The sequence below is a fragment of the Oryzias latipes genome, chromosome 1 (genome assembly GCF_002234675.1).
Source record: "Oryzias latipes chromosome 1, ASM223467v1".
In the NCBI taxonomy this organism is placed as follows: Eukaryota; Metazoa; Chordata; class Actinopteri; order Beloniformes; family Adrianichthyidae; genus Oryzias; species Oryzias latipes.
In genome coordinates, this window is record NC_019859.2 from 9,388,736 (window position 1) to 9,404,857 (window position 16,122).

The 16,122-nt window shown below is 41.9% G+C and overlaps 1 protein-coding gene across 1 annotated transcript; it reads left to right on the forward strand.

The window, feature by feature from the left end:
- Nucleotides 1–9,069: 9,069 nt before the first annotated feature.
- On the forward strand, nt 9,070–14,665 carry LOC111946255. Its single transcript, XM_011473876.3, has 4 exons — nt 9,070–9,248; nt 9,462–9,782; nt 12,237–12,370; nt 13,158–14,665. Exons 1-4 carry the CDS (start codon nt 9,197–9,199, stop codon nt 13,299–13,301), a joined length of 651 nt encoding a protein of 216 aa, XP_011472178.1. The 5' UTR covers nt 9,070–9,196; the 3' UTR covers nt 13,302–14,665.
- Nucleotides 14,666–16,122: the final 1,457 nt, after the last annotated feature.

A 16,122-nucleotide genomic window follows, 5' to 3' on the forward strand; every position in this document is an offset into this window, starting at 1 on the left:
CACAAACAAGCTAGATTTAAAATTAGAGGTGTTAAATTATTAATCGCGATTAATTAATTACAGATTATTATGCACATTGTTTTTTTATTATGATGTCTCATTTTTAATCTATAGTCATTATTTATTATGTAGTTTAAGTGATAATGCCTGACGAGGTGTCCATTTTGTAAGGGTTAATGGCCTACGAAGTGTGCATTATGAACTTTTAACGTACGCCGTGGAAGCCTCAACCGTCTGACGCGACAAGTGATAATGCACACTTCGAAGGCCATTCACCCGCTTATAACATGGCCATTTACAAAAGAAATAAATATTTCTGTCATGATTTCAAGGCAGGGCGAACCCAGATGCTGGAACCCAGAAAGAGGTCCGGAACGTGGCAGGTAAGAAGGATTTATTATTTTCTTTGAGGCTGGCAAAGAGGGTTGGCGAGAGGTGATCCAGATGGATAGTCTGTGGCACGGCTGGAGGTGCGGACGCGGCGGTTCACTGATCCTTCCCGACAGCAGGCTGGAGAATGTGCTGACGTCACTCTTGGACAGGATTCCTGGGACAAGGAAACACGATTTAGCGCTAGAACTAGAAATTCAACAAGATGGGCTAGAGCTAGACGAGACCAGGCTAGTCACCAAAGAAGGGCAACGATCTGGCGCTGATTATTGGCGTTGGGTCTCCTTTTAAGCAGCAGAGGTTGATGAGTTGAGTGACGGCAGCTGGAGAATAATCAGGAGCAGAGTGGAGCCAAGCTGGAGGGGGAGGAGTCTGACAGAGGCACCATGACAGTACCCCCCCCTCAACGACCGCCTCCAGGCGGTCCCGGACGCAGATCCGGGTGGGCACGATAGAAGTCAGCGATCAGGGAAGGGTCCAGGATGAGGGAACGGGAGACCCAGGAGCGTTCCTCTGGACCGTAACCCTCCCAATCCACCAGGAACTGGTGGCCACGACCCCGGCGCCGGACGTCCAGAATGCGGCTGACCGTATAGGCAGGCGCACCATCAATGAGCCGGGCGGGTGGTGGGGATGCGGAAGGCGGGCAAAGCATGCTGTCCTGAACAGGCTTGAGCTGAGACACATGGAACGAAGGGTGAATCTTGAGAGCCGCAGGTAATCGTAGCCGGACACAGGAGGGACTGATAACCCTTTCGATGGTGTAGGGACCAATATAACGAGGAGCAAGCTTCCGAGAGGTGGCATGAATGGGTATGTTCCGCGAGGACAACCAAACCCTCTGACCTGGCTGGTAGGTAGGGCCCACCACCCTGCGACGATTGGCTGTACGGCAGTTGCTCTCCTTGGTGCGGAGGAGAGCAGCCCTGGTCAGATGCCAGATGTCTTGGCATCTCTTGAGGTGGTCCTGAACCGAGGGCACTGCCAAGTCCAGTTCATGAGAGGGAAACAGCGGTGGTGGGTACCCGAGGGCCGCCTCAAACGGAGACAAACCTGTGGCGGTGGAAGGGTGAGTATTATGCGCATATTCAGCCCAAACCAAGTACCTTGACCAGTCCGTAGAATTGCGGTCAACGAGGCAGCGAAGGGAGGCCTCGAGCTCCTGATTGACACGCTCAGCCTGCCCGTTAGATTGGGGATGGTATCCGGAAGTAAGGCTGATGGTGGCGCCCAAGGCTGTGCAGAAGGCCTTCCAGACTTGAGACACGAACTGGGGTCCGCGGTCTGAGACGATGTCCGATGGCAGCCCGTGATGGCGAAACACGTTGTGAACCAGAGCGTCAGCAGTTTCAGTGGCTGTAGGCAACTGAGGGAGGGGAATGAAATGCACGAACTTGGAGAAACGATCAATGACAGTCAAGATTACAGTGTTACCCTGAGAGACGGGAAGGCCAGTGACAAAGTCGACAGCTATGTGAGACCAAGGACGGCTGGGAGTGGACAGTGGATGGAGCAAACCGGATGGAGGACGGTTGGAAGTTTTGGAGCGGGCGCAGGTCGAACAGGCAGCCACGTACTCTTTGACGTCTTTGGCCATCGAAGGCCAGTAGAAGCGTCGACGGAGAAGATGTAGAGTTCTGGCTACACCACCATGACAGGCGATGCGAGACGCATGAGCCCAGGTAATAGCGTCGGACCTTAAAGATCGAGGCACATACAAGGTACCAGGAGGAGGATCAGGATGGTCAGTGTCCTCACCTTGAGCCTGAATGACTTTAGTCTCGATGTCCCAGGTGAGTGCCCCAATTATGCATGTGGAGGGGATGATGTTGGTAGCGGAGTCAGGATCGTCGGAGGAGCTGTATTGGCGGGAAAGGGCGTCTGGTTTTATGTTGCGACTGCCTGGTCTGTAGGTAATGGAAAAATTAAAACGGTCAAAAAACAAACACCAGCGGGCTTGACGAGAGTTCAATCTTTTAGCAGTACGGAGGTATGCAAGGTTCTTGTGATCCGTCCAGACTATAAATGGTTGTGCCGCTCCCTCCAGCCAGTGCCGCCACTCCTCCAGAGCAAGTTTGATGGCGAGTAATTCACGGTTTCCCACGTCGTAATTTCTTTCTGAGGGGGTGAGTTTCTTAGAATAAAAAGCACAGGGTTTGAGCTTCCCGGTTTTCTCCTCCCGCTGGGAAAGGACCGCCCCAACCCCAGTGTCCGAAGCGTCGACCTCTACAACAAACTGCCTGGTAGGATCAGGTTGTATTAGGATGGGAGCAGACACAAAAAGTTTCTTGAGGGTGTCAAAAGCATGCTGGGCCATGGTGTTCCATTGAAAAGATCTGGTGGTAGATGTGAGCTAGGTGAGTGGAGCGGCGATACTACTATAATTCCTAATGAAACGACGGTAAAAGTTTGCAAATCCGAGAAATTGCTGTAGTTTTCTGCGTGTGGTGGGGGGTTCCCACTGGGAAACTGCTTTGATCTTAGCTGGATCTGGACGGATACCGCCTGCCTCGAAAATATACCCTAAAAAAGGGATGACAGATGAGTGGAACTGGCATTTCTCGGCCTTGACGAATAGCTGATTCTCTAAGAGCCTTTGCAAAACCTGACGAACATGAGCTGGGTGTTGACTGGGGTCTTTGGAGTAGATGAGAATGTCATCGAGATAGACAAACACGAAACGGTTGATAAAGTCGCGGAGAACGTCATTGACAAGACGCTGAAAAACTGCGGGGGCGTTAGTAAGGCCGAAGGGCATGACAAGATATTCAAAATGACCCAGGGGAGTACTAAACGCGGTTTTCCATTCGTCCCCCTCCTTAATCCGGACCAGATGATAAGCGTTACGTAAATCGAGTTTGGAAAAGATGCGGGCCTCCTGGATGGAGTCGAAAACGGAACTAATGAGAGGGAGAGAGTACTTGTCTTTGATGGTTATTTGATTAAGTTCGCGATAGTCGATACAGGGCCTGAGAGATTTGTCTTTTTTCTGTACGAAAAAAAACCCGGCACCGACGGGGGAAGATGAGGGGCGAATGTGACCGGAGGTGAGGGCCTCCTGTATGTAACTCTCCATGGCGGCCTTTTCGGGCCCGGAAAGATTAAATAGTCGACCCTTAGGAAGGGGGGCGCCTTCCAGTAAGTTGATGGTACAGTCATACGGCCTGTGGGGGGGGAGCGAACTGGCTTTGGATTTGCTAAAGACAGTGCGTAAATCGTGGTAACATTCAGGGACGTTAGAAAGATCAATCTGCTCAGGAGTAATCACCGGGGTGACATCCACTGAAGGAATGGCAGAGAGCATACAGTTAGCGAGGCAGAATTTGCTCCAATCAGTAAGCCGGTGATTACTCCAATCAAACTGAGGATTATGATGTTGTAACCACGAAAACCCCAATACGACTGGGTTCTGAGGGGAGTGGGTAACAAAAAACCGGGTGGACTCACGATGGTTGCCGGAGGTGACGAGAAGAACGGGTTTGGTGCGGTGAGTGATGATAGACAGATGCTGACCACCCAAACCAGCGGTTTTGACCGGGACTTGAAGTTCTTCTGTGGGCAGAGACAGCCGAGAAACAAGGCTTTGGTCTATGAGACTCTGTTCAGCTCCAGAGTCAATGAGGGCCTGGGACTCAACAATCTTGGATGCATGACATAACTTGACAGGAACATAGAGGAAGTGCTTGGAAACAGGGGATCTATCACCCGCCCGCGGCCTGTCGTCTAGCGGGGGGCTGCAAAGTTTAAACGTACTGCACACTGATTGACAAGATGTCCAGTTTTACCGCAATAGAAGCACGCACCTTCAGCTCGACGTCTCTGCCGCTCCTCGGAAGAGAGCTTGGAGTGCCCGATCTGCATGGGTTCCTCAGGAGAACTGCTGGAATGTTCAGACGTGTGAGCAGGTGAAGAGTGCGGCGCATTACCTTGGGCTGAACGCACGGGACTTTTGCGGGGATGTGTAGTCCGTTCATGACGTCTCTCTTTTAGGCGGGTGTCTGAGCGCAGGGCAGCGGTGACGAGATCCTCAAACGAGTGGGTCTCCGGTTGCGTACATAGATGGTCCTTAATGTCATCATTCAGGGATTGATAGAACACTCCTCGTAACGCGGGATCGGTCCATCCTGCCTCCACTGCCAGGATTCTGAAATCTATGACATGGTCGCTGACTGACCGGTTACGTTGTTTCATGGTTAGCAGCTTACGTGTGGCCTCTTCCTGCTTTTTAGGATGATCAAACACCAGCTGAAACTCCCGTATGAAATGTTCAAAAGAGAGATGAGAAGTTGGGTTGACTGCTAAGAACGCCTGAGCCCACTGTAAGGCCTTGTTGCGAAGAGAATTAACAACCAAGGTTATTTTGCTAAGGTCGGACTGATAATAACTAGGAGCTTGTTGGAATAACAAACGACACTGGAGTAGGAAGCCACCATATGCCTCAACGTCGCCGAAGAATGGCTCAGGTTGCAACCGGAAGTTTTCCGGGCTTGGAGAGGAAACGGAAGTGACGGCGTTACTAGGAGCCGGAAGCGTAGCCGTAGCAGCGGGGCTAGCTACCCGACCAGATAAATCCATTAAAGTCTGTGTTAAACTATCCAGGCGCTGAAATAGTTCCTGCTGGGCGGACGCAACTTGTGAGAGTGCGTCGGCTTGACGCCCTAACGCGATACCTTGTTGACTGACCGCGTAGCGGAGTCCCTCCGGGTCAGCTGGGTCCGGGGTATGGCCAGATCGTTCTGTCATGATTTCAAGGCAGGGCGAACCCAGATGCTGGAACCCAGAAAGAGGTCCGGAACGTGGCAGGTAAGAAGGATTTATTATTTTCTTTGAGGCTGGCAAAGAGGGTTGGCGAGAGGTGATCCAGATGGATAGTCTGTGGCACGGCTGGAGGTGCGGACGCGGCGGTTCACTGATCCTTCCCGACAGCAGGCTGGAGAATGTGCTGACGTCACTCTTGGACAGGATTCCTGGGACAAGGAAACACGATTTAGCGCTAGAACTAGAAATTCAACAAGATGGGCTAGAGCTAGACGAGACCAGGCTAGTCACCAAAGAAGGGCAACGATCTGGCGCTGATTATTGGCGTTGGGTCTCCTTTTAAGCAGCAGAGGTTGATGAGTTGAGTGACGGCAGCTGGAGAATAATCAGGAGCAGAGTGGAGCCAAGCTGGAGGGGGAGGAGTCTGACAGAGGCACCATGACAATTAATCAGTTTTTAGTCCTTAATTCTTGTTTTTTTTTTCAATTTGGATCGCTTTTCTCACAAAAAGCAGACTATGTGTTACGTGGCGCGGCGCCTTGTAAGGTTACCGTGACAAGGCACCGCACAACCGCTGCAGTAAAGATTCGGCGATATAAAGCGATATATATGGTGATGGTCTCGATTGGTTAAACAAAGCATCAGTTCAGAGAGAAAGTGCACCTCTTACTGGTTGTTTTTGTCCAGATGATGAAGCTAATGTTTGTTTTAGAGAAGCCAGCACAGTGATATAGAACATTTATGCTATCTGACCGGAACTACTTTTATATCACTGTGGTATATCACTTTTAATCCACACCCAGCAACCAATCATAATAGAGTATGCACTCGGACCATGGTATAATAAAGGATAATAAGCTATGGTATGCATTATCAAAAAATGACGCACGCCGTGGAAGGCTGAACCATCCGACACGAAGCAGAGAATTGTTGCTTCCGCGAAGTGCGTTTGACGCGTTATCATAACAGCTACTCTACCTGCACCAACTTTGCCCTGACGCTCTTTTAAACATCCCAAGCTAAACAAAGCATCAGTTCACCTCTTAACACTTGTTTTTGTCCAGATGATGAAGCAAATGTTTTTCAAAGAAATAAAGTCTAGATAATTCAGTTCCTCCGGTGTCACCTCCTCATGACTCATCTTCTCCTTCTCCTCTTCTCTTCTTCTCCTCTGCTGTATCCCAGTCTTCAAAGTGATTAAAATTCACCAAACTATAAAATCACTCGTCTTTTAGAGTGTCTTGTTGTTGTAAGAAACTAAGTAAATCATGTCAACATATGTTTTATGAATTAATGTAGAAGTTTCTGGTTAATATTGTAACGCCCAGCTGGTACGTCACTTGCAGCAGAAAATACAGGAGCCAAGCTGTCAATCAGTTGAACTGTCAATCAACTGGCTGTGCTGGAGAACTGTCTGTGTCCCATATACTGCACGGCCCCGAACAGTCTCAGAGAAGAGGAGGTAGAAAGAGAACCTGAGAGCCAAGTCTCCATTCCGGCATAGCAAGCCCACTTATTTTGAACACACACCATACTGAACATTTCACAGGGGTCATCAACCTCTCCCCCTCCCACACTCATGCTGCAACAACAAGAAACAAACATAACAGGAAGAATAAACTAAGGTGGAACAAAAAGACTACAATATAAAAAGAAATGTTGGCAAAAAGAAACGCTCATGCTGAGCCCTATTTGGATCAGGGGTCCGCATCCCACAATCCCCTGCTGGTAGCAGACCCAAAATGCACGTGACCGCCACTACAATATTTTTTGGATTGCTCAGAAACTGTTCCGACTGCTTTTTGATGTGTTCAATTAGAGAACTCTGGATCTGATGTTTTCTTTTCTTTTTTTCTTGATTGTTCGAGACTGACAATAATGCCCCTGGTGGTGTAAAAGTAAGAGCTGGAAGTCTTACAATAAAAAAATTAATAAACCATTTTTTAACTGTATTTTAATCATTTTTTGATCCACAATGCCAACAATTTAACCCTTTTGCTATCCTAGGCACTTTAACATTAGGAGTTGGGTCATCTAGACCCACTAGACAGTGCGCTGAACCTTTTTTCTTCAATGGTTCAATGGAACCTCACTGTTGTCCATCGATTACATGAAATCTTTCCACCTTTATCCACCTTTGTCATGGTAGGGAGAACACGTCAAAGTAAGGGTGGGGTCATTTAAGATAGCACAAAGGTAAAATAAGAAAGAAAATCCTCAAAATGCAACTTTTCACAGCAATTAGGTGACATTAAAAATAGGTCTTTGTGGTTTAAGTAATTACAGGTCATAAATAATGAAATGCACAAAAAATGTTTCACATGACAGCACTGCTTAATATTCAAAAAACCTTAACTCTTTTGCTTTTTTAAAGCTTCATATTCCAACCAGAGTAGGGTAAAAAGAAACAAACACTGGACATTCACCTGATGAAACATTTAAATCGGAGCTTTTTGTGAGCTAAGCATAGTTTCCAACGATCCAAGAATTTGATTTAGACACGACACCATGCAGCACACAAGCAATGTATGTGCAACATAACACTGGAAACATTACACATACAGACAGTTTAGCAATGGAGACCACCAGCTTTGAACATCTTCCTCCTCCTCTTGACATCAGGTGAAAATCCTTATTTAGACTAAGATGTGCCTCTTGCCACTTCACTTGTCTGAACACACCCCTGCGATATAGTAGTATGCCACTCATTGTAGCCCAATAGGGTTTGAGTCGTTTTAACAACAATTCATGTCATAATTTGTGTTTTACAATACGATCATAGTCGGTATTGATTCATTATAAATTATACGATTCATTGACCTAAAATCAATCCAAGACATATTTGGCAAAAATTCAACTTCAGCTTCAGACAAATTGATCTGGTAGAATCGTGAGAAGACAAATCGATTTATAGAGTACCGGTTAGTTGATTAATCGCTATGCCCCTATCATGTGGAGCCACAAATCAACTTGCAGACTTTCGCTTGTCTTGTGACCATGAGCTGCTTCGATCAGGTTGCTGATTATGTTTTGGGTTATACACCAACAGATGCAAGTTACCAACTTATCCGTTTACCCACCAGATGATTGTTTTTGGATTTCTTTGTTCAGTCAGGAGGTTTTTCCATTCCTCTCATCACTCCCACCTTCCTTTCTGCTTTAGAAATTTCTCCAACAAAGACCTTCAACTCACCAGTGCCTCGCACTGGACAACTAGAGCTAGACCAGGGATGGGCTAACGTTTTTACCCATGGGTCACAAAGGGTTCAACAATTTGACAAAAGGCTGGACCAGGGGAGTGTGGAGTGTTTTTTTACAGTCCACTTTATAAGAGAAAGAAATAACACGGAATCTGGATGAAAACATTGAATGCATTGATTGCTCTTCGTGCACAAACGTGTTGTTGTGCTGTTCACACTGCAACTTTGTATCTTCTCGTGCAAAGATCTGCAGCCAAAACGTGTACACTCACAATGACTGTGTTTGTCTCAAAGCCAAAAGTGAAAGTAAAGTAAAGCTTCCTCCAATGGATAGAACATTTACAGTTGGATCTAAAAATAAATTGGCTCATTATTTTGAGAGAATTTTGAAATATTAGAAAGGATCACGAAAGGAGATTTTTTGACCTGTATTGTTGATTTCTTTTTATCACTTGTTAAGCTTATTTACCGCAATGTTTTTCTTTATTTCGTTTTTTTGGGGGGGGGTTTCTTAACATTTCTTGCTGTTGCTGTTGATTCAGAATTTGTTGAACTAAAGTAATTTTTAGTATACCAGCAGTTTTTATATTTGCTGTTATGGTGACTTCTGAGTATCATCAGGCTTACCTACCCAAACAAAATAATGGTGAGTTTATTATTTTCTTTCAAGCTTTTAGAGATTTTTCTTTGCACTATATTATGAACAAATGTCTTCATGCTAATTTTCTATCTCATGTAGAAGACAGATCATCCTTTCACATCAAAACAGGAAGTGTGCAGTGTCTTGATTTAGCCTATTTGAATGTTCTAGAGGAAACAACTGCAGCATTCACATCTGACTGTTCAAGATGGCAGCGCTGTTCTTTTCATTATTGCTGTTCTGTCTTGTTGCTTGGTCAGGTAAGACCTTTTTTTATATACTTTTTTCCTCAAGGGACAGCTTAATAACGCAAGTTACTCTTTTTTCCATTTTGATTTGAGTTTTTTTCTTTAGTTTTACTTCTGCAGCTGTTGTAGCTTTCTAGAACAGCGGCAAAATTGAATGGAAGAGTTGTTTTTTTCTTTCTTCATGTTTTCACATTTCTGATGACAATTTTCCTCTCTTTATTGCAGAGGGCAAAAACATTTATTCTCGAAACGAAGGTGAAAATGTCACTCTGACGTGTTCATCAAGTACAAATACTGGCTACATTGGATTATATCTGTATCATTCTTTAAATGAGACAAAAGAGGTTTTGTTCCTTAACAGTCAGTCTCCAGAACCTTCTGTTCGAGCTAACTACAAAGGCAAAGTTGTCTGGAATGGATCTTTCACAACCCTCAACATCACATTGACAAACCTGACTGCCAACAGTGAGGGTATCTACACCTGCGAGTACAAATCACATTCACACGAACCTCGGATGTCCCAAATCTACGGACTTCATATCAAAGGTTTGTTTCCCTTTCTTTTTCAACAGTTCAAGAATAGTTGCATCCAAACCCTTGTTAGGATAAGTGCCTATTAATTACATGTGTATGAATGTGTTTATTTAAGCACAGTTGCAGCTAACGCAATCTAGCTCTGCAATTGCCAGTTGTAGGAGAACATTTATTTTGGAAAACTGGGAACTTTGTTCTGCTTTTTAATATTGTCTTATGGTTGAATGAACCCAAACCACAGTTTTTTTAATTTTTTCTTTCCATGGCTTTTGCACGTCAAACTGTTCAAACACACCTGATCCAGCTCATCATGAAGGTCCGTAGAGACTGATGCAGTAAATCAGGAATCTTGAAGCAAGAAAAAAACACAGAAAATGCAGCATTGTGATCCATGAGATATTCTGTCTTTTTTAACTCCTTAGTTTTATTCTAGGATGTTGCATTTCTAACAAAGATCTTACAAGACCCTCTGACTCAAGATGTGAGCACTGAATACATGGCAGCTTCAGGCCTAAGCATCCAAGAAGTACAAGCAAAATAAAAATCCTGTCTCATGCTAACATTTTAGATTTGATTGTTTGATTTTTGAAACTACACTCGTTAAAGTAAAAGGAGAAAATGCTGAGAGAAACATTTTTACAATTGTAGAAAAAGGAAAATCACGAAGCAGCTTTTTACAGAGCCCTGAAAGCGACATAAAGGTTTAAAAAAAATTAGTACTGGTTCGTAGAGACGGATTTTTTATTTGATTGTTTGCTTTATGAAAATTAAATCATTAGGACCCTAACGCGACAAGTAAAAGCAGAAAATGCTGAGGGAAAAATTTTGACAATTGTAGAAAAAGGAAAATCACAAAACAGATTTTTAAGGAGCCTGAAAGCAAAAAAAGGTTAAAAAAAACAACAAAAAAACACACACATTAATACTGGTTTCTCATGCGCATGAGAAACAATCTGTTGTGCACGTGAAACTACAGTGAGAATCGAAAGTTTGGGCTCCCCAGGTGAAATGTTATATTATTGTGCATAAAGAAACCAAGGAAAAATGTAAAAAATCTTCAAAAGGCCACAGATTACAGAGGAGACATTCTTGTAATATGTAAAAAGAAAAAGGCTTTCTTTCCATCATTTGCCCTTTCAAAATAACAGAAAACAAAATAGTGTTGTGTGCAAAGGTTTGGGCACCCTGCAGTATTTAAAACAGACATCGCCCCATTTGGAAAAGCTGAAACATAACAAATCATCAAAATAATCTGAGTCATCTGAGCTTTAAATCAGCCAACAATCTGCATCAAGGGTTTTTCCAAGCAATTGTTTAGAACACTGAAACAGAGCAGTGTGTGACAAAATGGTAATATGGTGTATACTTCTTTAGTGCTTTTTTACCTTGTTTCGAAGGCTCAAAGCGCTTTACAGTCACCGTCCCATTCACACACACACACACGCACACACACACACGCACACACACACGCTGGTAGCAGCTCTGCTGTCGGACACTGGCGCCAACTTTCTACCAGTGGCAAGGTGGGATTCAGTGTCTTGCCCAAGGACACTTCGACACATGGGCGAGCAAGGTGGGAATCGAACCTGTAGTCTTACGATCATGGGTCGACCGCCCTACCCTGCACCACAGCCGCCCCTGGCCGCTGCACCAAGTCTTCCAGAGGAACTGGAAGACTTTTGTAAAGAAGACTGGATGAAGATCCCTCAAACATGAATTTAGAAACTCTTGGGTTGCTTCAAAAAGCGTTTACAAACTGTGATACTTGCCAAGGGGGCAATACAAGGTACTATCTCCGCAGAGGTTCCCCAAACTTTAACACACGAAAATATTTTGCTTCTGTTTATTATGAAAGGGTAAATGATGGAAATAAAGCCAAATGTTGTTGTTTTTTTTACATTTTACAAGAATGAATCTCATCTCATTTGTAATCTGATGCCGTCTGCAGATTTTCCATCTTTCCTTGGCTTCTTTATACACAACAACATTTTACCTGGGGGGCCCAAACTTACAATGAACAACACATTTTTTTTCTTCAAGGTCCCATGTTGCATTCCGAAGATTTCTCTCTGCCAAGTTCCAATGTTTGTTTAGATGACTTCCTGTTAGCCTCTTTGTAACGGGAATCCAAAAAACTTTCTTAGAGCCAATAGAAGAATGGTTTTGATTTGAAAACAGACGAACAAGGGGGACATTTTACTAAGTGTAATTTTACATTAAAATAATATTTGTTTGTCTATTCAGACTCAGGTAACCCCAAGCTTTTGTTGTTTGCCAATTGGATTATAAAATACAGGAAAAAGACAAAATCCGAAGAAGTTTAATGCACAAAATGAACTACATTAGCATTCTAGCATGAAGTACTGGAACTGCAGAAGCATCCCTACATTTGATGATGTTCTTGAAGACATTTGATAAAGTCAGAAGATTGTATTTGCTGGTCTAACGCTTGTCTTAATTCTACAGGCCTAACAGAACAGAGATGCAACATGATAGAGTCGACTAAAGCTTGCCCCTCAGATTCACGCATCCTGATGAAAGCTATCATTCTCATTTGCATTTTCTTCATGGTGATAGTGTTCATCCTCGTGTTTCCAAAGGTAAGTTTACATTTTTTTCCCATCAACAAATCTCAGTTTGGAGTAGAGTTTACAGTTAAAATCTGTAGAAATGATCTGCTGCGTATTTTCTCAGGCTTATCTGCACCCACACACATCCTAGAATCGTCACTGCAACCGTTCTGTTGTCAAACTGCTGCTATCTATTTAAACCATCTGTTTACTTGTTACCTGAAACTCTAATGTTACATTTTGAAACTTTTTTCTACTTTAGTTTTTGCATGTCTTCTTGCAGTCATGCACAAGGGAGTTGCTGCTAAATGTTGTGGTACCAGTACAATGACAATAAAGCCTTGGTTAAAAATATGCAAGAAAATTATGATTGTGGAAACATGAAAAAAATGTTAATCTTCCACAAAAATTTTGAAATTGGCAGATATAATACCTTTAAAAAAAATAATTTCTTTCTCATTTTTTTTAATATTAGTTTTTAATTCTTTTAAATATTGGCATCCCTTCGTATATATAAACTATAAAATATACACATTTAAATAAAATTGAATGATTACTTATTTTTTCCCGAAATTGTTTATATTTTTTATAGAGTTGTTCATCCATTCATTTTTTATAAATCTGTCTACTTTTTTCTCCTGCAAATTTTTAAAGACAACAAACAAAACTTTCTAAACTAAAGCAAAAACGACCAACCTTCTGAACATTTTTGTCTCCTGTAAACTCAGTTGAAGTATGTCACAATCTTAGCATGTATCAAAAATTTGTTTAGACCTCAGATTGCAATATTAACATTTTTTTCCTTTCTTATCAACAGATAAAACAAAGAATGAACAGGGAAAACACCACAGAACAGAATGCAACAAAAGGTCCCAGACCCTTCACTGAATTTGTGTATGAAGACATGAGAAAGAACTCTGTTTACTCCCGTGTAGGTCATCCGCAGTACCCACAAGCCTGACAAACTAGAGCAGCATTACTGTAAAAACTTTAAAAAATATCCAAAAGGAATTTGACATAAGGTTCATGTTTTTTTATTATCTATTCTTGTCAGTTATTTTACATTTTATTACTCTTTATGATCCACTTTGTGAGTTAGTTGGAAGCCTAACTTGTTAGGAAATTTGATTGAGGAAATGAAAAAAAACAAAGGGGAGGATGTAAATGAATAAACTTTCATGCAGCAACATTTTCTTACAATACTGACCACTAATTAATGAAATGTTTGCTATTGGTTTCTTGAAGCACTTGGAAAAAAACAGATTACGGGATCCTATTTTTAAAAAATCAATCTTCAAAAAGTGAGCAGTATGACTGATTAAAAGTTCTTTATGTGCAAAAGTTAACATTTTCTGTTAATAATAAATGTGTTTTGTAAAAAATATTTTAAAATGTTTCATGGATTAAAGGTGTGTTATAATTTTAAAACAGTAATTCCATTATAACTATTTTATTTTCATACTATGGTTGAAAACAAGAGATGCTATGAAAAGAAATAGCTTCATTTTGTGTCCGTGGTCTTGTGTCTGCACGCAATGACAGTTTGTCCATCTGAGGAGCAACATCAAAGTGTGGACTACTTTATTCTGCTTTAAAATAAAGACCCTACATGATGTCAAAGCGACTGCTTGGCCAACTAAAGGAAAAATGAGGAGATGATGGATGAAGATGGTGAACCAGCCCCAGAAATGGACCAGGAGTCATCCAGTTCACCTCACTGAGGAGTCATTTCAAGCAACAAGTGGAGCTCGTGTCCTCAGGACCAGAAAAGAAAGAAAAACTGTTTTCTCTTGGATTTGAAGGCAGGACTTAGACTACGCTTAGAACTTAACATATGATGATGCCAAGCTGTTATCCCAATTATATCATGGACACTTACAAAAGAAATAAATATTCAATAATTTTCAAGTACTTTATTCTTCTTATTTGTTTGGTTAAGATTCCTTTTTTTTTGTTTTTGCAAAAAGCGCACCATTTGTTGTGCAATGTGGCGCTCAGCCACAGACCTTGACTGCAGTGGCTAAGGAAACGGATACATATGCAGGTTGTCATGATTGGTTGAATAAAGTCTCTGTTCAGAGATAAATTTCTCCTCTGATCGCTTGTTTTTATCCAGATGATGAAGCAAAAGTTTGTTTCAAAGAAACAGTTCAGTTCTTCCAGTGTCACCTCCTCATCTTCTTCCCCTTCTTCTCCTCTTCTCCTCTGCTGCATCCCAGTCTTCAAAGTGATTAAAATTCAGCAAACTATAAAATCAAGTGTCTTTTTGACTGTCTTCTTGTTGTAATAAACTAAATAAAGTATTTCAACATATGTATTATGGTTTAATAAAGAAACTTCTGTGTATTATTTTTTGGATTGCTCAGAAATTGTTCCTACTGTTTTCTGATGAGTTTAATTAGAGAACTCTGGATCTGATGTTTTCTTTTTGTTTTTCTTGATCGTTCGAGATTGAAAATGATACCCTTTGGTGGTGTAAAAGTAAGGGTTGGAAGTCCTTTAATAAAAAATTCATAAACCACTTTTTAAGTTGTATTTCTGATAGTATACTGTGCCATAATGCCACCAATTTAAATAAGTAAAAAATTTTTTCAAAATGTGGCTTTTCACAGTAATTAGGTGACATTAAAATAGATCATTGTGGTTTAATTAATTACATAAGTAAATGTAAAATATATCCTACAAAAAAAATTATCACATGACAGCAATACTTAAAATACAAGAAACCTTAACCTTTTTTAAAGCTTCACACTCCAACCAGAGTAAGGTATAAGGAAAAACCCACACACTGCACATTCACCCGATAAAACATTTAAATCGCAGCTTTTTGTGAGCCAATTTTAGTTTCCAGTGGTCCAAGAATTTGATTTAGACACGACACCATGCAGCACACAATCAATGTATGTGCAGCACAACACTGGAAACATTACACATACAGACAGTTTAGCAATGGAGACCACCAGCTTTGAACGTCTTTCTCCTCCTCTTGACATCAGGTGAAAATCCTTTTTTAGACTAAGATGTGCCTCTTGCCACTCATCATCTTCACTTGTCTGAACACACCCCTGCCATATAGTAGTATGAAGGGATGGGTATCGATAAAGTTTTAACGGTGCTACTACTCTTATTGATACTGCTTCTCGATCCGGTATTTTAACAATACTCTTATCGATACTTTTTGAGGATAAAAATAAATAAATAAGTAACAAATTAAAAACACAAAGGGTTTTATTTCCTCATTATGCAACAACAGTGTTTTTTTAACAAAACATTTTACTTTATACAATTTTAATGCTACATTACAAACCTGGACTGCACGTGGATGTGCTAAACCAGGACTCAGCAACCTGTAGCTCTTGAAGAGCCATTTGGATCAGTTTCCCACTGAGATGAAAGCACAGGGAGCCGCAACACAAAAAATGTTTTTGCCCAATATATTGTGCTGTCAGGATATTTATTTAATTATTTATTTTAATTATTTGTATCCTTTATGAGCGTAATGTTTCCTCTGATCTTTTGTCCATTTTCCATCTCCATCTTTGAACAGACTCAAACAGCCAGAGTTAAGATGAATGACAGGATGGAAACAAATTCACTTTGATGCAGACTCCTGACTAATTTCTTTTATTTAAATCCAGTAAACCCAATAAATTATATTAATTTAATGGATGGTGACTATTCTTTATTAGGAAGCAGCTGTTAGTTTGTCTGGAATCATAAGCGGCGAGTCTAAGCCCCGCCCCCGCCCCTCTTCCTGTTAGTTGCTTTCCCCCGTATGCACC